The sequence below is a fragment of the Mastigoproctus giganteus genome, chromosome 13 (genome assembly GCF_048544385.1).
Source record: "Mastigoproctus giganteus isolate SK-2022 chromosome 13, ASM4854438v1, whole genome shotgun sequence".
NCBI classification, from domain to species: domain Eukaryota; kingdom Metazoa; phylum Arthropoda; class Arachnida; order Uropygi; family Thelyphonidae; genus Mastigoproctus; species Mastigoproctus giganteus.
The window spans coordinates 49204708-49232074 of record NC_143587.1 but is presented as its reverse complement, the minus strand read 5'-3'; the positions used below and the strand labels follow the sequence as shown (position 1 = coordinate 49232074).

Genomic DNA, 27367 nt, shown 5'->3' with positions numbered 1-27367 from the left:
TTCAGATCACAACTTGGTGATCTGAGGTGCTTAGAGGATGACACCTCCGTTTTTAAACAGTAGCCATTCTCAGCCTTGTGTTGTTTGGTATTACAAGAAAGCAAAATGGGATGATTGCAAGATTTCTATTCTTTTTTTGATTGGATTACTGGTTTAAATCTTTTTATGTCAGTTTTCTCTGATTGTGTCAGTATCCAGTTTTCTCTCTGACCATTCACTTCAGGTGGTGGTAGATGGGTCTTCCAATGTCTCCACAAATGTGGTGTTTCCCAAGGTTCAGTGTTCTTTCTCCCACTCTTTTCCTCTTGTATGTTAATGACCATCTTCCATTGACTGAAAATCCTATCCATATTTTTTGTTAATGATTAGCACATTGCATTCTACCTTCTAGTGTGAGAAACTTTGCCATATTCAAACAGCTTCACCTTCTCAAATATATACCACCAATTCCTTAAATGCTCATCCCCAGGTAATTCCCCAATGTGGCAAAAATTAAGCTAATTTCACTCCTAAAACTCAGTCTTGTTTTTTATGTTGTGTAAAGTATTCTGCTCTGATGCTTATCTTGGATGGCACTCAGATTTATAGACAAGATCACATATCACTATTAGGGATTATCCTGACTTCTAATTTCTATTGGCACAAACACATCACAAGTATTGCTTCCTGTGGGTGTTATGCTTCTTCTGAACAGCTGCTCACTCTGTACAAACCTTCCCAGGAATGGAATATTGTTCCCACATCTGGCAGGATTCCTCCATAACCTCTCTCAGGCTTGTGGACTCCATTCAAAAGAGGGCAGTCAGGTTAATTAATGATTTCTCTTACAAAATCTCTCCAATCTCTGTCTTACAGACTTCTGTTTCTGCTGCGTGCCTTTTCTATAGATACTTTCATGGGCATTGTTCTTTTGAATTGACTTCTTTGATCCCCCCCCACTCTCTTCTAAACCAGTTTGAACATGTGCTACGACCAGTCAAAATCCATATACTGTCCAACTTTGCACTCGCAAAACCAACTTTTCTTCTTCCTCATTTATCCCTTCAACTTCAGTTTCTGAAGTTGAAGGGATAACTTCTTCACACATTTCCCAAAAATTGGCCGACCGGGCTAGCCAGGTGGGTAAAGTGCCTGCCTGGCAACCCAAAGGTCGCGGTTTCGAATCCCACCTCAATAAAATGCAAAAACTTTGGGAGGTGGATTATGGCCACAGAAGCCGATGCACTAACAACTAAAAAAAAAAAAAAAAAAAATCTCAAAAATTAAAATCTACAGAAATTCAAGTCTAATGTCAACAAGTATCTTCTTTCCTCTTCTCAATCCTCAGCCCTTGCATGGTACTAAGTTCCATAGGTTCTAATACCTTTCTTGTCTTGTTTGGGGAGTTTCATTAAAAAAATATATATATTTTACTAGACCAGTTTGTGAAGTCAAATGTTAGTTTTTACAGTATAACTGCATGAAAATATCTCATGTAGAATGACCACTTCCCTCACAAAAATATAAAAATTATCTTTATTAAGACCAGTAATCAGAAGGTGTAACAATACAATTCGGTCATGTCCATGGAGGTAATACCTACAATGTGTGTATATTAGTAAAAAATTCAGAGCTACAGGGCTCAATAACGTCCACGATTTTTTAATATATTAAAAAGTAAGAGATTACCTCAATTTTTTTTCGTGGAATGCTTCCAGTCAATTCTCTCATGTGACGAATAAAATAAGATGAAAAAAGTGAAAAAAAACGAATTAATGAATTCCCTCACTCATAGAGATACGACCAAATCCGATGCGCAACAGAATCGAGAGCCCTACCCCGAAAAACACATCAAACCACCGCAGCAAGATCATGAGTGCGAGAAGACGGTGTCATAATAATTAGTTAAAACTGGTTCCGATAATAAATAAAATCACTAATTAAAATCACAATTAAAAAGATTAAAAACTACTTAAAATTAAACAGATTAAAAGTTACGATTTGGATGAATACTCAAATTAAACGAAATGCACAGCTGTTTCCCTTCCTTAAGCAGACCACGCTTTTCAGTTGATTGCCGTGTTCATAGGATGGGAATATCACGAAGTGTTTGTGTGTGTATTTGACTCTTAAATATAGAGATTATATTGGCGCATGTGTAAAAAAGACCAAAAATCCGATATTAGATAAGTGTGTGTATATATAAATTGCCCTATATCCACAAACTTCTGCATTGATAGCTGGTTGTGTCCTACCCAAGTACCATTTCCGACAACTTTTTAAATATGCTCATCAGCCTTTGAGGAAACAGTAGTAAGATTTTGAATGCATGATGTCATGATCACCAATGGTTTCCAGTCTAAACCATCATGCTGCCTCTGCCAAACTATTATCATGATATGATAATAGATTGCTACATAAGCAGTCAATATATAAGAGACAGTTCAATGGAACTGAAGATCTGGAAATGGATACTGACTGGTGTTGAAACTGCCACAAAACAACCTGGAAAGCCTCGGAAGCAGATGGAATGTGACAGGAGAACACTGCAAATTAAGACCAGTCTGTTTGTTACAATGGTTTTATGCTGTCCACTGATTGCTGTCTAATGCCCAATACCATCTAGCTCAGTGTAAGCCCTGCCAGTCTTGGACTGCATAACAATGAAAAGCTGCGTTTTGAATTGATGAGTCACAGTATGTGGTCTGGCAAGTTGCTCAGAGAAAGCTACCTGCTGGACTGGATTATCCCAACAATTAAGTTTGGCAGAGGCAGCATGATGGTTTAGATTGGAAACCATTGGTTGTTTTTGCCAAACCCATGAATGCTAAGGTCTATCTAGACATCCTGGACAATGCATTACCTATGTTGTAGTACACTGTGGAAGGTCCATATCAGTATTGGCAGGAAAATGCTCCTGACATTGTCAAAAAGTTGGAATGGCCAACTTGGAACCCTGACCTCAATGCTATAGAGGACCTCTGGGATGAATTGGATTGTTGGGTTCATGTGAGGAGAGGCTGCTTTTTTAACTCCTGTTTGATAGTTGAACACCTGAAATATAAAGCAATGTGTATGTTACCTTGCATTAACATACATTACATTGGCTTGTTTATGTTGGTTTCAAAAAGGGGAGAAAATTTATCCAGTGCCCACAATTTTTGGAAAACATTTATTTTTCATAAAAATGCAAACTACAAAATTAAATATTAAAAAAAAATATATATATATATATAAATATAAATGTTTTGAATATACAAATTTCTTCCATCACTTATTATTTTTCATGGATGTGGAGAAAACCTGTTTGGAAGAAACAATACCTTAAAACAGTGGCTCCCAAACTATTGAGACCTGCGGACCCTTTTAAAAATCAAAAAAGTTTGCAAAACGTTCAGATACCCCTTCTGAACGTTTTGCAGACCCTCTGGAACTGGTCCACAGACCCCAGTTTGGGAAACGCTGCCTTAAAACATTCAACTTTTGCAAATAAGATTTTTTACAGAGGAAATTTCTTATGAAACAAGCGTTGATTAAACATCAAATATTTGAAACTAGACATCACATTTACACAGTATCGCAATGGGCAAATACATTAATTGCAAACAGAAACCTCACGCACACTAATTTTTGCAGTTAAAGGCAAAGAATGGGATATTATCATTAAGATTACATAATGTAATCTGAACAATTTAATTAAATGTTTGGTACAGTAACAAAAACTCACCTGTAAATTAGGAACAGAATAATCGAACAAACATAGTATCATGTGAATTCTGTAAAATATCTACAAGGGGAAATGAGATACAGGCATCTTCAATTGTTTTATTCTGATTTCTGTAATGAAATTATCAAGGTAGACCTGATCAAAAGAATTAACATATCTTTAATAATATAAGAGTACTAAAAGCATGAAATCAGCTTTAGCAAACTGCTTTGAAAATGAAAGTAGGGATTAAAAACAAATATTAACTTGGCAGCAGATGTAGTCTGGGATAGTCCAATAGGATTAAATATCTGTTAGTGGATCACAAGTGAACAAATATCTGAGTTAATACACTTAAAGAATAAATATTAAGAATAATAAAAATAAGCAATAGGTCAAGAATCTTGAATATTGTTGTTAGCATTACTGGTCTGTTAAAAATGGTTTGAACATTTTTAACTAACTGATAATGACTATTATCTTTATATACTTACCATTAACAAAACAGTTTATTAAAAGAATTAATGAGATGGCTTGGGAAGGTTTTTTTATTTTTTTTGGCCGATGCTTACTTTCTTGCATCATATGCTTCAACTAATGCTAATGTGAGTTAGGTCGATGTAAATGTGCATGCAATCTTATTCTGAAATAGGTTGTATACAGGATCTGTCTTTAAGGAATTAAACTTTTAGGGGAGGATTATAGCAGACTACAGTACTTTTTGGTGCTATCGAATGACATTATTTGTGATTGAATACAAATGAATTTGGGATATTTTTAAAGGATTTATCCAAGAGGCTACACATTTATATCATTAAGCAAATAACCTCACAAAGAGGATGAGTTAGATTGTATTAATTACAGGAAATAGTATATGATATGAGTGCATTGTCTTGTGGCTAGGAGACTTTGAAAGATTCACAGGGGATTTTTGTTTTGTTTTTCACTAGCATGGCCTGTGCTAGTTGACACCAACCACAACCTCAATTGAAAAGACCTTTTAAGAATTGAGGCAATTTAAATCAAAACTTCCATTTTTTTTTTTCCCTATGACAACTATGGTAATTAATACCATATGGGTTAAGCAAACTGGTATGTTATTGATACAAACTTCCATCAGAGGCATTGTTATGCAGAAAGCCAACAAAGGAGATGCCATCTGAGTGGTAAACCCACTAACTGTCAAAAGGAGTTTGTCAGAAGAAAGCAGACACTGATAGTGGCTTTGTGTAATATTGAAGGACTATTTTAAACAGTTGTTGGTACGCCTTCTGAAGAGCCAGAACTAAAACTGACAGTATATTTTCAGATATAGTGATAATTTTATAGTAATAATCAGAGGAATTCAAAATAGTAATGGCATCTCCGTTTGCTTTCTGCATAACGATGCCTGGGATGGAGGTCTATATCAATAACGATATCGGTTTACTTAATTTAATTAAAACCAATCATTCTTATACTAGTTAGCTAAAATTCTTATTAAAACAGCTATTGTATGTAAATTTGTATCATGTCTACTTCATATTGAGGAAGTGCTTTTATATTTAATTCTGAATAATAGACATCAGTATCTTAAGTTTATTGAAGTAACGATACATTAAAATTTTAAACAAAAAAAAATCTTTAGCTGGTAACTAAAATTCAGATACACTACTACTGCAGGTAACATTATACTGCTGCACTAATTTCTTCTATTAAATAAGGTCTTTAGAGATTAAATTTCTTAATAGCTACATGAAGGTGATTTAGGAATTAATAAACCTTAAAGATATTTCTTGGCAAAATGCCTAAGAGTATGAAGGAGTTTGTTTATGCATGGGTAATGCACACACATCATTTCTACTACCAAGGTAGTTTTAATGCATCGTTTTAACTATATCTCATATTGTGAATACCTTCACGAGTTTCCATGGTATTGCACTACCTTGAATAAGTAACGCTTTACCTGTGGAGAAAATTATTGTTACTTATTCTTAGTGGATACCACCACTCAGATGGCACTGTTTCAAGTATTTTTGGCCCCTCTTCGGTGGGTCGTAACCTGTTGTTGCAATAGTGAGGAGCCAAAAAGCCTAAACGGTGGTATCCGCCGAGAATAAGTAACAAGTCTTCTCCATAGGTGAAGCGTTACTTATTCAAGGTAGTGCAATACCATGGAAACTCCTCATTGTGAAGGTATTCACAATATGAGATATAATTAAAACAATGCATTAAAACTACCTTGGTGGTAGAAATGAAGTGTGTGCATTACCCATGCATAAACAAACTCCTTCAATTAACAAACCTGTTCTGAATAAGGCACTGCAGACCATTTTACGAATACTTACTTTTTTATTATATCAGACAGTAGCTTTTGAAATTCATACTGCAAATGTTGTGCCTGAAAAACATGAAATGGATTAGATCTAAATCAACCACTTCTATTGTTTGTAAAAAAAATAATAATAATAATCGGGTATTCTTTTTGTATTTAATATTTCCACAAATTCATGTGCTAATATAATGCCAAACTGTTTAGGTTTGAGGATCTCGTAATGTTACACGTTCTAAATATGATAGCTAATAGGATAATTAAACCAGAATGTCAAATTAAGATATTCTATCTTTTTTTTTTTTCTTTTTTTTTTTTGCTACATGTTCCCATTGTCTTGAGATCTGTATATCTAAGAATGCTCTTAACCCAGTAGAAGTGTACCTTGCCATATGTCCCTGTGTCTTTAAGGGCCATTTTGACCCTAATCACATTGATTTCTGGCATTTTTAATAAACTTATATTGATACAAATTTATTGAAGGCCTTGAAAAGCATTGTGAGTCATTCCTGAGTGAACAGAATGGTTTTGCCATGCTAAAAAATAATCAAAATGATCCATAGATGATTTGACAATGGGTTCAGTTTAGATAGGTAAGAGACAGAAGTGTACCTGCTCTTATGTGCAGGAACAAACAGCCTCACTTGCTGTATTCTCTTAATATACAATATGTATATTAAGAGAATACTCAACAGTATGACTTCATTTTCATTAATCCATAAAACTTGGAAATGAGCATTACTTTAGCATCCTTTTTTTGTCTTCTCCTCACAGCAATATCCAATATCTCATTACCATCACAAAACTTAGACGAGTATTTCTTGCATTTCCTACATCAGTGAAACTGCTTTTTTTGGATATCTTGAAAATAGTCCAAGTCTGCAAATAAATCCAAGTTTCTTTTTAATTTGAAAAATACAAAACTTCATCGCTCACTTAACAGTACATTAAGATTTGGGAAAATGATTTCAAAATCACTTAATGAAATAAAGTTCCCTTTGCTTATACACTTTTTTTTTTTTTTTAAGTTCCCATGTATTTTTATCAGACTAATTAAAATCTCCTAGGAGCAACATTAAATTTCTTGAAATAATGTTTCTGGTTATCCTTAATCAGAAACATAACTTTTGTATCCTCAATTTTGCATTCAGTTGCCAAATTTTAAGAATGCTAGAGTAAAAATGATAATGACAAAGTGCTTCAGTTATTAGCATTATCAAATTACATGCAGAGTTTATTATTTGTACTGGCATTTTATCAAGAACAGCTGTAGTACTGTACTTGATCTGCAGTTCCTATCTCCATTAAAAACTTTATTCTTCAACAAATAGAGGAAAATTATAATGCGAATAAATAAAACAAATACTCAGTATAATTTTAATTAATATAATACACATATATATAGTCTGCATTTCGAATGCCATCATTCTGGTAGCAAGATATTTGTAATACTGAAACATGGTACTGATAACTGATGAACTGTAACTGCCTGAATTACCTCACTATTCACATGACCTACAAGTAATATGCAGCCAATAACCTGGAGTTTCACAAAGCTTAAGTGTATCCCTTTCTGTTATCACAAGCAAGATGGTTATTTTCACGTCGTAGTAGATGACTTTCATCAACCGGTGAAATACCACCACTTTGCTTATTGGAGGCTTGAAGTGGTGAAACCCATGTTTAGTCTCTAGAGCAAAGTTTCCGGCATCCCCCTCCCCCCCCCATACTTCTTCTTCAACCCATGCACAGTACTAAGTACTATAGGTTTTGATACCTTTCGTGTTTGGGGTTTTCATAAAAAAAAAAAAAAACATTCACTTTGAATTATACAAATTATAAAAATTGCATACTGCAATATTTTAAAATTAATAAAATTTAGTGCAGTTCATTTTTTTTTCTGCTTTGGAATACAATTATTATTTTCTCAATTTTTAAGTATAATCTTTGAAAATACCATGTTTTCTTGGTTTTTTCATTTTCAAAGGGACGAAGAAAATTGGTCCCTTCAAAAATTATAATGAAAAATTAGGGAAATAATAATTCTATTCCAAAAAGAAAAAATTAACTGAACATTTATTATATTAATAAGCTTTATTTTAACAGTATTCCTTTTATAATCTGTGAAATTCAAATTAAATATGCGAAAATAACCTAAAATAAAGGTTTCACTATATTTTTAAAAATTCTAAAATGTTTTATTTGAACACAATCTGATTGAGGTATTTAAAGCCTTGAATGGATCGAGTAAGCTGAATTTTAATGGCATCCTTCCACTTCCCAAGACTACATGCATGAGGAGGCATAAATTCAAGTTGAGGAAGGATGGTTGCAATATAGATATGTGGAAGTTTGCATTCAGTCAGTGGGTAGTTGATTGTTGAAACAGGCTTCCATCTGTTGTGGAAGTGGATTGAATAGATTCAAGGAAGAAGTAGACAAATTCTTGGATGATACATATGGGTGAACTGTTTTTTTTTTTTTTTTTTGGCTGATGCTATATATGCTTGCTTTCTTGCATCATTTGCCATTACTACTGCATTCAGTGTAGCATCTACAGTTCTAAAAATTCCTTAAAAAACTATGGGTAGCTCCATCCCTTAGACAGCTTTACAGAGACCTCTAAAATGTGATTCTATCAAACAATGAATAGACAATTACATTTTTGTATATCCACCTTTGTAACCTTAATTATGTGATTCATAGTCAACACATTTCTTTTACATTTTTTTTAATTGGTAATTTATAATAGGAATTAAAATAACAGTTCTAACTTTGTATCCATTTAGATTTTTGTCCAATATCAAAGTTAAATAAAGCTTTTATCTAATTTTTAGATGCATTAGCATATATGCATAATGTGTCCATTGTCTTTATCAATTGTCTTTATCATAGATAGACAGACAATCCATCTGTCTATCTATCCATTCATACATCTGCATGTGACAACTGACTGCTACTGGACAGATTCTCATGAAATTTTTTAATAGGACTTTTTAAAAAGATTTGCCAAGCCAGAACCACCAATTATTATTCCTTTTTTTTTTCCTGTCTTCACGTAATAACTCCCATTGATAGATTTTTGTCAAATTTTATATTGGGCCTTTTAAAAATATTTGTCAAGCCATTCCAAATTTCATTAAAATCAGACAACTATCAATTCTTTTTCTGTCCACATGTAATAACAACTAATAACTGAAATAAACTGTAACCTCTAATAACTGGAATAATATTCAAGAAAATTGGACCAATAGAAATCCAGCAATTATTATAACATATAACTTCAGCTACAACATACAATATTGTACATTGTAGATGAAGCACCGATAGTATGTTTATAACCATGAACCGGCAGATGTGCAGAAACAAAATGTTCTCAATTCACACATAAAAGTCAGTTTTTTTTTTGTTTTAAATCATGAATTTTCAAAATATATTAGAAGTTTATATAAAAAATGACTGTTCTAATAAAAGTTGAGGAGTAATTCCATGTTTCCTTGCTTGCATAGATCATTACACTTCATAATTTAAATAGAATTATACATTCTGTTTAAATTATGAAGTGTGAATCCAATACTAATTGTGAACAAAAGCTCCTTTCAACCAACCTCAGCACTTGCCTCTTTTATTCAATTTGGAGAAGTAATATCCTGCCTATGCAGAATGTTTTCTTTTGTTACTCAAAAAAAATCATAAATTATACTATACTTCCATTCAAGAGCTTTCATCTCTTTTTAGCTTCATCCAACCATCTCTTTCAATCTGTGTATGGACAGCTCAGAAGCATTTTTGCCTTCACAGAAGGTTATGCTTTGTTGATAAAATGATTATACATTATACTAGTGCTACATTTCCTGCAGATGAACTGTAGGCTTCCAACCAGCTGTGGCATTCAGCTATCCATTATTTAATTTGCTATCAACAAAATGGAAGCAATTCACAAATTTTCATTTGTACTGTGATGTCTGAATAACAACAGTATTACTTATTACATTAATAACTTTTCAAACAATTTAAATTGCTTATATTCAAGTAGAGTATTGTGGGTATGTATTTTTATTGCCTTTCATTAACAGGTGTTTTCTGGAAAAAATTTCCTTCCAAAATCTTAGGAAAGTTGCCTACAGGTATTTAAGAAAACTGGAAGCTTTGTTGTCCTTTTCTACATCAGTTTTTCTACATTGATCTTGATGCTCACAGCAGATGAACTTCTCCTTTTCCATAAGTTGCCTTGGTATTCAACTACTTTTAATTAATTAAAAGCCGACTGGGCTAGCCGGGTGGGTAAAGTGCCTGCCTAGCAACCCAAAGGTCGCGGGTTCGATTCCCGCCTCGGGCTTGGATCAAAGTACTGCAAAAACCTTGGGAGGTGCATTATGGTCACAGAAGCCTATGCGCCAACAACTACCAAAAAATTAATTAAAATTATAACTACGACCATTAAACTGAATTTATTAGTTTAAATTCTGCTAGTTGAAAAAATTGAAATTTGTTCCCTTTTCCTGTTATTAACAGAAGTGAAAAGTAAATACAGTTATCTCCTTATCAATTAATTATTAAGATGATAACTTTATAGAACACTTAATAAAACTCTAATAGTTTTATGTTCTCTAAACTTAACCATTCAGTTTAATTACAACTGTATAATATTTATCACACTTCTCTCATATACCTTTCAAGTTTCTTTTCTTTCTCTCTCTCTCTCTCTATATATATATGTATCCCTACACAAGGGACATTGCATTCACGAATCCTACATAACAGTATATGTACATAAAGCATGCACAGACTGCCTAAAGCTAACAATACCGCCTTAAAATTACATTTAATCTACGAGTTTCTTTTTTAAATACAAATTGTATGGAAAAATTAAATAACAATTGCTAGATTTCTATTTGTCTGATTAATTGAAATGTCTTGGGAGATGAATGGACATAGTGAAAACAATATGTGCATGTTCATATCTATATGTGAATGCACTTAATGAATCAGCAATACCCTAGCGACCTTTACTAATAAGACCATGTTTAAAAATTATTCGATGTCTGCAACATATATTGATTAAACTACACTGCAAAGGTTTAACATAATTAAATTATGGCTAATAGTTCCTAAACTAATATTTTATATAACAGATAAAGTTATTTCCTCAAATTTGTTATCTATTTTTGTTCAAACTTATACTGTTTGATTTTCAGAGTAGCAAACTGGACATGAATTACTTACCTGCATTGTTCCTATCATTTTACCTAGACGTACCATACCAGCAGTTACTGTACGAAGAACACCAAACATGTACATATTCATAGCAAGATGCTCAGGTACTCCCAGATATGAGCACACAGCTCCAAAAATAACGGTCTGAATTAAGAAAATTCAAATTTAATAAAGACATTCTGTCCATAATCATTACGACATGTATTAACAAGTTATAATATTTTCCTCTTAAGTATCTATATTCTGTGGTTATCAATTGTTATTAAATTTGGAAGTATCTTAGGGGCACTTTAAAAAAGGGTTGCGTAGGTATGCAAGAACAAATGAGAAAAATTGTAATTTTAAAATTATTATATTTATTATGTTCGAGGGTCTAATTGAGAAACTGGGAATCCTTTGCATGTTAGAAGACTTGTTTTAGAGCACAGGTGTGCAATATGTAATATCTCTTCAGTGCAGATTCACCAAAATATATTTTATACAGTATTTAAATTATATGTAACATATACATCTAAAATCTTTAAAAAAATTCTGATCACAAATTATAAAAATATAATTTTTAAAATCATTTCACAAAAATAAAAACAACAAATTATATTGGCCTCAGGTTTTGCACCTAAAAATATAAATCATATATCATTTGAAGGGTCTCAACCATGAATTTTATGATATAATATCTCAGCTTATGATATTAACCAAAATTTAATTAGTTAACTTTTAAATATGATATTAAGTAATCAATGCTTCTGCAATAATGATTAACTGACATTATAAATCAGGATATTACAGCACAGCAATAACAGGTGGAGAGACATGGGAGTAACTACACACTCGGACATGAAGTTCTCTCAGCAGTGCAGACAGGTTGCCAGGACAGCTCATGGACAATGATATACAAAAAAATTTGCCAGCAGGATAAGGAGGTAATTATTCTAATGTAAGGCCACACTTTAGTATTTTACACAGGTGTGGAAGCCTCATTTTAGGAAGGACACAAATCCGTAGGAATGGGAGCAGAGAAAAGCAATGGTAGCTTGGTACTCTTACCAAGAAAGACTACAGTTCTGCAAATTGCAGTGGCTGGAAACTAGGCACCTGTGAGGAGACCTCTTTGAGGTGTTTAAGGTTTTGAATGGACAGAGTAAGCTCAATGGTGATGCCACCTTGCTCAGACAAAACACGAGGGGACATAAATTTAAATTTAGGTAGGATTGTTGCAGGATAGGTGTGTAGAAATTTTCCTTTCAGCCAGCAGGTAGTCGTTTTCTGGAACAAATTTCCATCTGGTGTTGTAGAAGTGGGTAGTTTGAATAATTTTAAGGAAGAATTAGACAAATTCTTCCTTAAGGGATGGATAGGTGATGGAAGCATTTTTTTTCTTTCTTGGCAGATGCAGTATAAGCTTGTTTCTTGCATTAATTGCCACTACTAATACCACTCTATTATCTAAGAAGTTTAAATTCTATCAGTGGCTGCGAAAACACATGAAAGGGCAAGGCAGTCCTGCAGATATCTTAAAACACTACATTTTATTTTAATTAACCATACAATGCATTTTAACATCTTCAGGTATGATTCAGCATAACCTGTTTGTGTGAAGTTGATTCTCCCTTCTGATTTTTATGTCCATATTTTGACTTCTATATAAACGGTCAATTAACCTTTCAGCAATTAATCATCCATGTGCACTGCAATGCAAATTCAAATTATTTTCAAAAAAATATACACAATAGTATTCACCTTTGTTAAAACAAAAATTTTTATTTACTTAATCAGTTTAGTTAAGCTATGTTTATTCAACCCCAATCAATACAGCATGAATATCTGGTATCTTTATATTATGGGTATGAATCATTACATTTTGCATATTTACAAGAGATGGTGGCAGTTATATATGCAGGATGGTTCATGAGGGCATTTCCGAGGCAATTATGAGTAAAAAAGCTCTTAAGAACATGGGTTCAATTCTGAATAATTATGGAGTTATATAATGTTCAGATTCTCAACAATGCACCACTGCAAATTGCACTTGTAATGCACACTTGCACGACCTTGATCAAACATAGCTGATGAAGTGTGCAGAGCAGTGCCATGCACAATGTTCTTCTTTTGTGTTCCATTGTTACTTTCAAGATGCCTTTTACAAGTGTTGAATTTACCAATATTGTGTATGTTTATGGGTTTTGTAATGGAAATGCTGCTGTCACTGAATACCAGCGGCATTTTCTCAACTGCACAGTTCCAAATAAAGTTATTAGCTGAGTTTTAAAAAAACATTATGAGAGATACTGGATCACTTCCTCACTTCCCGGTGGTCACATCCCATATGAGTGTGTGGTCAGACAAGATGTAGCTAAGCAAGAAAACACCATCGAGGTAAAGTGTAGTCCTCATACTAATATGTGAGGGATATCTATGCAGTTCAGTGATTCTCAATCAAGAGTATCGAGAATTGCATAAAGAAGGCATACATCCATAACACATGCAGCTTATTCAACATCACAAACCTGAGGATTCTGCCTGATTGCTGGAATTTTTTAACTGTCTGAATGACAATTGCCATTTGCATCATTACATCCTATTCAGTGATGAAGCTCAATCACCAAAGACAGTGTCAACAATACATACAATTCCACTGTTTAATTGGAAACGAATCCCCATGCCACTATGGAGAGTAAATTTTCATCACCAGTTAAGTGTTAATGTAGTGTATGGAATACTCTATGATCAGCTGATTGGTCTGTTTAATTTTGAGGGTCATCTTACTGAACAAGTCTGTCTACAATTTCTGCAAAACGAATTGTTGCAACTGTAGAAGATATACCTTTAGCTATGTGACATTGAATATATTTCCAACAAGATGGAACTCCTTATTGTTTCTGTGCAGTGGTTACTGAACTCACCAACTGATTCCCTGGGCAATGGATCAGTCACAGTGGTCCACAAAATTGGCCATCTAGGTCACTGGACCTAAATCCTTCAGATATTTGCCTATGGGCATAAATGAAGATATTGTATATCATACAAAAGTGCAAACATGAGATGCATTACTTGATTGCATATGGAATACTATAGCCCACATAAAAGACAGCCACAATAAGCTTTGGCAAGCAGCACACACAAGCTGTGAAATGAACTGAAGTCAAAGGTGGTGTTTTTGAGAATCTACTCTAACCATACATGCATATGTATCTATAAACACAGACTATAACTTTCTAAATAAAAATAAGTAACTAAACATTTTATCAGTTATGTTTATGTATCTATTGCTGTTTATTTTATATCTCATAACTGCTTTGTTTTTTCCTAATAAGATTCAAACAGCCTTAGCTCTGTAATCATTCAGAATCAGACCAATGTTTATACGCACTTTTTAACTCAAGATTGCCTTAGAAATTAGCTCCTGAAGCTATGTCGTATGTTTGTGAATCATGTGTATATTTGACAAAACATAGGAAGATTCCAGTTAACTGGCGATTCAACCATTGTATAAGGCAATGGTTAAGCCACATCTTGAGTACTGCATACAGGTCTGGAAGCCTAAAAATGTGGAAGGATGTAGATCTGTTGGAACAGGTGCAGAGAAGAGAAACAAGATTAATGAGGGGAACTAAAAGGTGGCCTAACCAAGAAAGGCTTGAGCTCTGCAAATTGCAGTGTTTGGAATTTGCAGAGCTCAAGGAGAGCTGATTGAGGTGTTTAAGGCTTTGAATGGCTTGAGTAAGCCTAATGCCAATGAAATCCTTCATTTTGTGCACACTGCACACAAGGGACATAAATTCAATTGAGGAAGGATGGTTGCAAAATAGAAGTGGGGAAATTTGCCTTCAGCCAGCAGGTAGTCGATTGTTGGAACACATTTCCATCTAGTGTTATCAAAAAAAAATATATATATATTTTTTGATAATGCTCTAATAAGCTTGCTTCCTCACATCATATGCCACTATTAATACTGATATCTTGATTTTTTAAGGAGTCCTTATGTGCTGTAATGTAATAACTAGATTGTATGTATAGCTTAGCTTAATTTTCAGCACTCACCTCATAGTAATCCGCTTAGCTGGTGGAGAGTTTTACCACATACATAGTGGTTATAGGATTCTAATAACTTACAGGGATTATGGGTTTAAAACTAAGTTATGGGCTATAAAAAAATTTTTAAGAAAGGAAAGTGCACCTTCCATTCTATGGTTGCCTAATTAAATTAAATTAGATGAAGAAAAATAGAAGCTAATAGTCGCGCACGAGCGACTTTCGAGATTCCTCGTCTTCAGTTAGCTATAGTGGGGGGGGGAGCGCACTTGTGTTATATACGGGTTGGGTTCCACATGCACTGAAATGCATTTCGGGAACCCAACCCGTATATAACACAAGCACGCTCCCCCACTATAGCTAACTGAAGACGAGGAATCTCGAAAGTCGCTCGTGCACGACTATTAGCTTCTATTTTTCTTCATCTAATTTAATTTAATTTAATTTAATTAGGCAACCATAGAATGGAAGGTGCACTTTCCTTTCTTAAAAATTTTTTTATAGCCCATAACTTAATTTTAAACCCATAATCCCTGTAAATTATTAGAATCCTATAACCACTATGTATGTGGTAAAATTTCCACCAGCTAAGTGGATTACTATGAGGTGGGTGCTGGAAATTAAGATAAGCTATACATACGATCTAGTTAATACTGATATCCTAAGGACAATTCTGAATTTTGCTTATTATTACTGAAGCTGTCTTTTTAAATGGCATCAAGATTAATGTGAATAACTAATTAAACCTTATTAATCAAGTGAATTTTACTGTGGGCAAGTTTTGCAATAAATACATTAAATTCCCACACATCAGCCTAATAAAGAAAGACTCAAAGAGAAAACAAACTGTACAGAGAAAAGAAATATTGTATGGGAGTTTAACTTAGTGCAATATTTCTGCACGATAAAATTCACTTCATCACAATTTGGGTTATGAAGTGGTTAATTACTATTATTAACATTAAATCATTATGAGCAACAGTGTAATGTTCTTATATCAGCACATTATTATCAGGATCACATTTAAAGATATCAGCTTAGAGACAACAACATTTTTACTTTTTAATATTGGAAATAAAATTCTCTCTACTCTAAATAAATAAAATAAATTTGCAGCCATTGTCAATCCACTGAAGGATGGTTATGTTAGTTTGTTAGTTATTTGGTTTTTAGGAGCATTAGCAACTAAGGCCATAATCTTGAAATTTTCGTCCTCATTCATTTTACAGATGCCTCTCAGAGCCTTAAACACCTCAATCAAATCTCCTTTAAGGTGTCTAGTTTCCAAACTCTGCAACCCACATATTCGAAGTCTTTTTTCATAAGGACACCCTATTGCCGATCTCACCAGGTGAGTTACCCGTCTTTGCACCCTTTCAAGAAGCTCAATGTCTTTCTTTAGGTGCGGTCTCCATACTTGAACACAGTATTCCAAGTGTGGTCTAACAAAAGCCATATATAATGGGATTATCATGTCCCTATCTCTACTTGCAAAACTTCGATAGATCATCGATAGGACACCATGGGCCTTCCTTGCAACCTGTTTACAATGCTCAGAGAATTTCATGTCTGACCGTATCGTTAACACCCAAGTCCCTTTCCTCCAGTACTGGGTTTGGTTGAACTCCACCAAGTGAATAAGTTATTTTGGGATTACTATTTCCCAGGTGTAATACCTTACACTTTGTTGGATTAAAGCATAGCTGCCATTTTTCTGACCATTCCTGAAGTCTATCTAGGTCTCTCTGAAGATAAGCTTCTTCAGAGATCATTAACTACTCTACCAATTTTAACATCATCCGAAAATTTAGACATCACGGCCTCTATCCCTTCATCGATATCATTTATGAAAATTAAAAACAACAGTGGGCCTAATACTGATCCTTGGGGAACTCCACTTCTTACATCATCCCAATCTGAGGAATAGCCATTTATCACAACCCTCTGCCTCCTGCCCTGAAGTCATCCTGCTATCCATCTAAGGATTTTCCCAGTGATTCCAACCTGTTCCAGAATATAAAGCAACCGCTCATATGTGACTGAGTCAAAAGTTTTGCTGAAATCTAAATAAACAATGTCAAAATTATTCCCTAAATCCAGCTCGTGAGTGACCCTTTCAAAATAGCGAACCAGATTTGTTAAACATGATTTTCCCTTTACCAAACCATGTTGAGTATCCTTGAGAATTTCAATTCTATCCAAATGATCCTGAATTCCACCCTTGATCATTGCCTCCATGATTTTCCCTACCACTGAAGTCAGACTGACAGGTCGATAATTTCCCACTTAACTCTTAAGAGCCACCCTTATGTATGGGAGATACATTGGCACTTTTCCAATCCAACGGAATCTTCCCAGTCTAGTGATGCTTGCATAATTAGCCTCAATGGTTCAATGCACTCACTTGCTGCCTAGCTTAATATTATAGGGTATATTCCATCAACTCCAGGAGCCTTACTGGCCTGTAGGCTCGAAAATTCCCAGTTATTACAAGTAATCTTGTAATAATTGACAGTAAAGTGGAGGAGAAATTGTTGAAGATAAACACAAGAAAGGCACCTGGGGGGTGGATGGGATCTATCCAGTTATATTAAAGGAGGCAGCAAAGGAAGTAAGCAAACCCTTAGCCATAATTATGAGAGCTTCCTTGAATTCGGGGGAGGTACCCATAGATTGGAGATGTGCAAATGTGACCCCAATTCACAAAGGAGGATCAAAGGCTGACACAAGTAATTATAGACCTGTGAGTTTAACTTCTGTTCCAGGAAAATTAATGGAGGCACTGGTTAAAGAAGCACTGCAGGATCATCTAGACAAGACTTCAGTTATAGCTCGGACACAGCACGGTTTTGTTAAGGGGAAGTCTTGCCTGACCAATTTGATTGGATACTATGATGCAGTCACAAAAGAACTGGATGCAGGGGATAACTTTGATATTATATATTTGGATCTTAGAAAAGCTTTTGATACTGTTGCACATGGAAGACTGCTGCACAAATTGGAGCAGTGTGGCATTGGAGGCAAATTGCTGCTATGGATAAAGGGGTGGTTGAGGGGGAGAAGACAGAGAGTGGTAATCAATGGACACTGCTCATCGTGGACTAATGTTATTAGTGGAGTCCCTCAGGGTTCAGTGTTGGTCCGTTATTGTTTTCTGTATTTATAAATTAGCATTAATAATGGCCACATGGTGCAAGAAAGCCTATGGCTTATGCTGCAGCAGCCAAAAAAAAATCCAAACAAAATAATGATAAAAAATAAATAAATAAAAAAAAATAATAATAAATAATAATAATTAATAAAAAAAAAAGGAAATTAAACCTATCATCCTATGCGCTTCCATGATTTTCCCTACCACTGAAGTCAGACTGACAGGTCGATAATTTCCCACTTAACTCTTAAGAGCCACCCTTATGTATGGGAGATGATTTTGCACTTTTCCAATCCAAGGGAATCTCCCCAGAGTCTAGTGATGCTTGCATAATTAGCCTCAATGGTTCAATGCACTCACTTGCCGCCTCCCTTAAGATTATAGGGTATATTCCATCAACTCCAGGAGCTTTACTGGTCTGTAGGCTCGAAAGTTTTTTCATTAAATGATATTGATGATGGTATATCAAGCTTAATGTCCACGTTTGCAGACAATACAAAGGTTGGCAGAGTTGTTAAGGACACTACTGATGCTATGCTGCTGCAACAGGATCTGGAAAGGTTGAGCAGATGGGCTGAGAGGTGGCAAATGAAGTTTAACATTGACAAATGTAAAGTACTACATATGGGAAACAGCAACCCCCAGAGGAACGTATCAACTCTGTGGTACTACACTGACAGTGGTAGAGAATGAAAAGGACCTGGGGATAATTGTGCAGGCAGATATGAAGTTCTCTGAGCAGTGCAGACGGGCTGCAAGAGTAGCTCATGGTGTCTTGTCAACGATATACAGGAATTTTTCTAGCAAGGATAAGGAGGTGATTATTCCCTTGTATAAGGCAATGGTCAGGCCACACCTTGAGTACTGTATACAGGTCTGGAGGCGTTTCAAGAAGGATGTAAAGCTGCTGGAACGAGTACCGAGAAGGGCAACAAGATTAGTGAATGGAACAAAGGGTTGCTCTTACGAAGAAAGGCTTAAGTTTTGCAAATTACAGTGTCTGGAGACTAGGCACCGGCGAGGTGATCTGATAGAGGTGTATAAAGCCTTGAATGGTTTGAGCATGCTCAATGCTGATAGGATTCTTCCTCTTGCTCAGAATAATCACCTGAGAGGGCATAAATTCAAACTGAGGAACGACAGATGTAGGATAGATGTGCAGAAATTTGCCTTTAGCCAGCGGGTAGTTGGTTGGTGGAACAGACTTCCATCCCTTGTTGTGGAAGTTGATAGCCTAAATAAATTTAAGGCTTAGCTGGACAGGTATTTCGAACGGAGGGGCGAAGTGGAAGTTTTTTTTTTTTTTTTTTTTTGGCTGATGCTGCATAAGCTTGCTTTCTTGCATCATATGCCTCTACTAATGCTAATGCTAAGTTTTTTCATTAAATAATCTTGCGAAATTTCAGTATCATTAATTACATATTTTTCAACTTCGCTCCCACAATTTCCCATTGCCACAAAAGGTTTTTCATTTGTAAATATCGATGCAAAATAACTGTTGAGTTCATCTGCAACGACAGCTGGTGTATTTAATACTATCCCCTTTCCCTTACATAAAGGTCCGATCTGGTTTGTCCTGCTCTTCTTGGCATTTATATATGTGAAGAATTTCTTATCCCCCCTCTTTGCTCTGTTTGTTAGTGATTTCTCATAAACTGCCTTTGCCTGTCGAACCTTTTCTGTGGCTCTATTACAGATCATCTTGTAGCTGTTATCTCTTTGCTCTGTTTGTTAGTGATTTCTCATAAACTGCCTTTGCCTGTCGAACCTTTTCTGTGGCTCTATTACAGATCATCTTGTAGCTGTTATAGGCTTCAGTACTTTTTATTGCTTTGTAACCTTTCCATGCCACCTCTTTCTGCTCAAGTAATGTGGCAACTTCACTATTCATCCAACTTGGAACCCTCCTCGTGGAGAATTTTTTTAACGGTAAATACGCATTCAAGGCATCTGTGATTAATGTTTTAAAAGCATACCACAGTTCAATTGTATTCATTCTCTGTGCGATATCTACCCAGTTAATAGAGGCCATGTAGTACCTTAAGGCATCGTAATTTCCTTTTCTGAAATTAAAACCCATTCCTTTGCCTTTTCTACTGCTACCTCTCTCGCCATCATTCACCGTAGAACTCCATGATCACTTCCTGCTACTGGTTCCTCTACTGTCAGCCCTGTTATGTCATCTGATTCATGGGTGATGATGAGGTCTAGGATATTCTTTTCTCTAGTACTTTCCCTGACATGTTGATACAAATAACAGTCATCTAGTTGATTTAAAAATTTTGTTCCCCATGTCGAGTTTCCTTCCCATTTACTCCAATCAATTAGAGGCAAATTGAAATCACCCATAATAAGACATTGACACTTACTTGCCCATTCCATTTGCATGTAGAGGCTTTCATCATAATCTTCACAATCACCTGGTCTGTAGATTACTCCTACTCGCATTATACCTTTGTTTCCAACTATCTCACGCCATACAGATTCTATACTAGCATGTGAAACGTCTGAATCTGGGAAAGCTATCGTCGCACTCAGGCTGCTTCTGATAAGAAGCATTACCCCACCACCCCTTCTATCTACCCTATCCTTCCTAAATACATTATACAAGCCATACTGGAACTCATCCCCTATTTCCAGGTGGCACCACGTTTCCGTAAGCCCTATTATGTCTGCGTTACTTGTTTTAACCAACAGTTCGAATTCGCTCATTTTATTTACAACACTACTAACATTACTATATAAACAATTAAGACTTACTGTTCTTGTATATTTAACAACCCTAACACAACCCTTGAAGTTTTTTAGGCTCGCTTCCCTGGCATTAGCTACCCGCTCACTTGAAACGTTTCTGCCCCCAGAACATCTAGATAATATGTCCAGTTGGGGTAACAGAGAAGAACTCTTGAGGTATGTGCAAGAGTTACTTTGACCAATATTACCAGATCAATGCGTGTCAGTATTATCCACATCCCCCCCAACTAGCAGTTTCCCTGAACCTTTAAGGTATCCTCAATAATACTGGCAAAAACATTTGCACCACCTTTGTTTAAGTGTATCCCGTCTCTACAAAACAAATTCCTTCTACCTAGAATTGTGGGCCATGCTGATAGAAATTTCCTCCCTAAAGCCTTGCAGAGTCCTTCAAGTCTTGAGTTAATCCACAAGGCTTTTAACATATAATCCCTCCTATTGTGTCCGGGCAGAATTGCGGACACAGACATTGTGGCCTAGCTCGTGGCATTTCCTCAGCATGGTCCTGTATTTTCCCAACAAATCGTCAGATCGTGTATGTTTAATGTCATTAAAGACATCGCTTATGGCCTGGTGGAGTGCTGCTGTGTGTTTCTGGAAGTAATCCTTCAGTTATTATTATTATTATTATTAGCCATATGGTGCAAGGAAGCCTGAGGCTTATGCTGCACCAGCCAAAAAAAAAAAATCCTGCATTACCCTGAGAGAGAGAGAGTCAGAAGTAGAGAATCACCAAGAAAGCAAGAAGGAGAAGAATGCTGATAACCAGCTCAGGACCCTGAGTTTGCCAAGCCCATACTCACCAGTTGTGAGTCCCTGGGGTTGTTACCACTCATGCTCGCTTACTTAGGCTTCCCCTGTTTGTCCGCACTCTTTTCGCCTTCACAAGCTCTAGTGTGTGGCTGTAACAGATATAGCCAGACTAGGCGTAACTCATAGTTTTGTTCTTAGTGTGGTTAGGAATTTTTGCTTTAGGATATCTTATTCTAACTTAACATATTCGCCTATTGGTATCATCTGGTACCAACTTTTGTTCTGCTATATCTGCTATTATCGTTTAATGGTCTTTATAGGACAGTCTCGTATACCCTCCGAATAAAGAGGGAGAAGTTTACTTCCCCTCTCCATCCCGCAGTTTGGACTTTCGTGTTGGGTTGATCATCGAGTAATTATGTGGATAATTAACTTGACACCGCTGTTAACTTCTAATCATACTTTAGCACTTAGCTCTACTACTTTAGTGATTGAATGTGAGGTTTTGGCAGAAAAAAGAAACTTCTATAATACAAAACATAACAGGGTTTAATACAAGAAAGAACTTACAAGAGAGAACTTACATGCTTCACTCTTTCCATTAATATAGGTATATTATGAATATTATGATATTTCGTGTTTATCAAAATATCAGCAATTATAAGATCAAGCTTTAAGATTTAAGATACACAAGTTTAATGAAACTAGAAAGAATCCATCTTTTGATCTCATGCTTACCAACGTTTCATACTATGCCATTTTGACTCACCAGCTTAAGATGTTGCCTGGGCTTGGTTAGCTTACAGACCTCGATTTTCTGTTACTTTGGAGGCTCTGGGCGTTGCCTTAACAGACATTGATGGCCTCTTTTTTGGCTCTTGGTAGCTGGTTTTTCTGCCAACGATCTCAGCGGCTCAATGTTTCTCAATGATCGGATCTTCAAAGATTAGCTCGGCTCCCTCTCTCTCTGTTTCTGCTTACGAGGACCTGCTTTTATATCCCAAGCCACTGCATGTTGTTTACGCAAAACTGCTCTCCCATTGGAGAACTCCAAGTCTTAAGACGCTCGGACTGTACGTCATGGAAAAAAACTTAGTTAAAAGGGTGTCTCTCAACCCCTCATCATGCTACGTAATGAATGTTCCAATGACACGTGTAGCCACTCTTTTATCTCCTTATTAGGTCATTGTGGAGCTGTAGCTCTTGAGTTTATGATGAGTTTACATGGGCTGGGAGGAATCTTGGATATCCGTTCACACGGGTATCTCTGTTTCATACCCCCCTTTGACCTAATTTACATAGCAAAGTAAACGAATCCATCCGGCGTTTACAGAAATCTTCCACTTTACACTTGTGAGTGGCTAACCGATATAGCTGTTGCTGGCTAACAACTGTAGGCCTTTTAACACGTATCTATTACACAATTATAGGGACAAATTTTGCCATTTTCTTTAGAGAGATAACTATGCTTTTGCTTAAGGATGCTTGCTTTACTTTATACCTTTTATTTGATACTCAATATTACTATTAAATCGGAGTTTTGAAAAAAGATTTAGGTAGTAGGGGTATGGAAAATTAAGTTGCTAACTTTACCGTAAGTTTAAAATAAAGGAAAAAGGCGGAATTAGCGCTATAACATCTTCTTCTACCCCCCCTTTCAGAATTGAGACTGGGATTCAATAAAAATCACTTTTCTCAATTCTGAGCAACCAGACAAATCCCTCCTAACAAAATGGTTTCTTTCTTTACAACTGAATCACTCTATTATTATCGTCAGTATGACCTTAAATGATGCTGGTACTTGGCTATGAATGCTAAATTAAATAACTTATAATGTGGATACTAAATAATAACACAAATTAATATATGAAAATAATATCATATTTATGACATAACCAATAATGGTAACATTGATCTTTCTTCTGGGTATCATCAGCTGATGACCCTCACACATTATCGCGCACACTGTAAACAAGATGTATCACTTCTTTTCTTATCTTCATTATGTCTTCTCAAGTGTTCATATTACACATGCTATCTAGTTTGTCCAAACAACAACATTAACAGTATTCTGTTGGTCTGCTGGGCTGTAGTATCTTTCTTTGTCTTTAGGATTCACACACTACTTTCTTGTTTTTCTCAAAGCATAACACATTGATCATGTAACAAAATAAACAAGAGTTAGTACATGCTCTTTTCAAAGTATTTATATAAGTATTTACCAAAAGGTTAATATGCAACTACAAATAACACTGAACAAGAGTACAAAAAGAACAGAACTACCTTTCAAGAAATTAACCATTAATATTTCTATAATTATTTCATAATTACAAATATTTCATTCTAACAAAGGTTATTCCATTAAAAACTTTATATGATTGTTAATAGGAGTATTTCTAATCTGTCTAAAATCTTAAATGTCCTAATTCACTTGAATGTTTCTTCTTTTCCGCGGGATGATGAATTCCTGCACCCACAGTTTGAGGTTTCATTATGTCCGAAATTGAAGGTTGCCCATCACATCCGATGAAAAACATCTGCTTTTAGTGTCACTAGCATTGAAGAACTGGATAAGGTTTGGAGAACTAATCTGTTTTATGAAACTCTTGATATATAAACACTTCTGAAGCTCTTTTTTTTTTTTTTTTCTCTTCACTCTAAGCTAATTATGCTTTCACTGCTTCCACCATCATTGTCATTTCCACTATAATAAACTTGATAGGTATGAGATTGATCAGAAATTGGAGTGTTGACCCCTTTTCGCTTGCACAATCTCCACAGCACAGCTCCTATGGCTGGAATTCCTACAGTGAAGTATAATGCTTCTCGAGACCAGTTTCGTTCTAATTGAACAATTAACTTTAATTATCCCCACTGATTCCACACATGACATCCATAAAACCCAAATTGTTCTGCTTGAGCTGACTTGATCCTAAGAGTACTGGTAACCTCTCGTCGATCCATACTTCCAAATGAGTGGTTAACAGTGCATTTGCCATGGCACTTTCCAGGTGACATTATCCAGGGTGGAACATGCTTAAAAAAACATTGTAGTTGAGCGTTGTCTCCTAAACTTGCTAGATGCGTTTTACAGTTTCCTTCTGGTGGATCCTTCACATAGACCAATGCTTCATCTTTCACTAACGGATAATCTGGAATTTCCGCTGTGCAAGTGTAACGACCTGACGTTTGATGTGACATCTTAGGAATCGTTAAGATGGAAATGATACTGCTTTGAATAACCTTATCTTCAAAATACCATTTCACCACTGGGAGTGGATTTCCTCTAACCTCACACTGTAGCAAAACTGGATTCCCTTTGGTATGGCAACATCATTTAATTTTGTTAACAGGATAGGGCCATATGATACAGTCATTATGAAGGAAGCTTGAGCCGATCCTAGTTCATTCCGAACTAAACAGGTGAAATCATCGTTATGGTTTGTTCTCAAAACACTTTTAATTACCAGAGTTACGATTCCCTCTTTTATTAGCTGTTCTCCATTTTTAAACCATCGATAAATGAAAACATCTGGATTGGCTGTAGCTTTGCATTTTAATCTAAACCGATCATATTCGCGTGTGACTTTTGAGGTTACCTTCATAGCGACCCTTGGTCTATATTTCACTATAATTGATATTGAGATCATCACGGGGTGAGAATAAGTTACATGATTAGCGACACAGGTAAATGCTTTCTTATCGTACACTGGAGATAAAGTGGTTATCCATTTCAAATGTGTTCACTCTTATTTTGTCTGACCATAACTCTGAGTTGGACTGTACTGATCCTTTGATAGGGGAGTCATCAAAATTAATCCATCTCAAAATATTGGGTGGTTTTCCTGCTAAAGATTTACATGTAAGAGTGGCTTGATCTCTTTTGTTTCCACTAAGAAATGAACCTTCTCCGATCAGAGGTGGTAGAGGTGTAACATAGACTGTTACAACACCTGTACTGGATCGGAATTGACGTTCATCCTTAGTTTGTACATGGCAAAAATATTTACCTTCGTCCGACAACTGCAACTGGGTGATTTTCAATGCAAAATCATTCTCTTTAGGTGATCCGATGACTTTATAATCAGGAAGACCTTGTGGTCTGTAATAACTGTCTATACTTTTTTCATTGAAAAACCATTTTACAGTGGCTGTGAGATTTGGAACTAGTCTACATGGGAGGATGATAGTTTGACCAGCAATGGCCTCTCTATCAAGTGGCTGAAGGATGAAGACAGCTGTATGAAAAGTTGTACATCGAACAAGTAGTATAACTAGTTTTTTTTTTTTTTTTTTTTTGTTGGTAGTTGTTGGCGCATCGGCTTCTGTGGCCATAATGCACCTCCCAAGGTTTTTTCAGTACTTTGATCCAAGCCCGAGGCGGGATTCGAACCCGCCACCTTTGGGTTGCTAGGCAGGCACTTTACTCACCCGGCTAGCCCGGTCGGCCAGTATAACTAGTACAAGCGTGGTCTGTGTTGGAGCAATCATACTGATGAATATTCTAATATGAATTTCTGTCTGCCAATTTTATTCTTCTGCCTATAGCAAGATAAAATTTTGAAGTGGGAGATAAAGGTTTTTTTTTTTTTTTCAGGAATTACAAATTTCGAGAACCTAAAATAATAGAATTAGAGTTGAACTGTCTCTTTTTTTTTTTTTTTTTTCCAACGTGTCTTATAAGTAATTTCATCCTTCCTTGGACTTATCTAAATTCTCTTTTCACAAAACCTTCTTGGTCAAGCCATTTGACGTATTGGTTGACTGCCATTACTGAACAGAAAGTCATGGGATGATCCCAGTGACAACGAAACTGGAATCTCTCTCTTGGCAACTGGTCTCTTTTCGGACAGCCCAAATCGTCTAGGTTAATGATTTGCTTGTCTGGTAATACATTCTTCAACCAGCGGGACTTCTCAAATCCCTTGAAGACATACTGATAGGGCTGAGCTATGACTCGGATCCATGGACCGAATAGTCGCACAGAAAAATGCCCCTCGCTTCCAAGGGAGACCCAATAGTTTGTCACATGTCCACAAATTTTTTGCTTGGAGGTTTTTTGGTAACAAAAAATTCTCCCTCCCCCTTCAAAACAGTGTTCTTCATCAACCCATCACATCCTATAAAGGCTGCCTCCTTGGGGGAAAGATCTCCGTGGACATCCCGACAAAACTGAAGATCCATACAACCCCAATTCTGCGTAGGGGTTGGGAAAGTAGTGGATCCTCGTCACGATGTCATATCACTGATCCTGTCCTTAATCAACCGGGGAGTATACGACGAGGCAGAAAGAACGGGGCTGTTGTGTTGTTCTTTATCATGATCCGGTGGTATTTGTACCCATTTTGGAGTGGGAAAACTAGTAGATGGTCTCGGATCCCAATCCTCTTCCTCTATACTAATTCCTTTGTTTTCTTTGAAAATGGGACTTTTTGTTGGTTTTGGGTCCCAATCTTCTTCCTCC

General features: G+C 35.8%; 2 protein-coding genes across 2 annotated transcripts in view; both read right to left on the bottom strand.

Annotated features, from left to right (window-relative positions):
- Positions 1-2984: 2984 nt before the first annotated feature.
- LOC150076025 (uncharacterized) overlaps positions 2985-27367 on the bottom strand; it is a 49080-nt gene continuing 24697 nt past the window's right edge. Inside the window, exons 6-8 of the mRNA XM_090387239.1 lie at positions 11223-11357; positions 6013-6065; positions 2985-3033 (exon numbers count right to left, since the gene is read on the bottom strand). Of these exons, the coding sequence (XP_090243365.1) occupies positions 2985-3033; positions 6013-6065; positions 11223-11357 (237 nt within the window). The remainder of the gene's footprint in view (positions 3034-6012; positions 6066-11222; positions 11358-27367) is intronic.
- LOC150076026 (irregular chiasm C-roughest protein-like) lies at positions 24585-26238 on the bottom strand. The gene has a single exon (XM_090387838.1). It carries the CDS (start codon positions 26236-26238, stop codon positions 25603-25605), a length of 636 nt encoding a protein of 211 aa, XP_090243964.1. The 3' UTR covers positions 24585-25602.

Bases quoted from the DNA above. Each gene is read 5' to 3' on its own strand.
- LOC150076026 (XM_090387838.1), bottom strand. From the start codon at position 26,238: ATGGCCACAGAAGCCGATGCGCCAACAACTACCAACAAAAAAAAAAAA.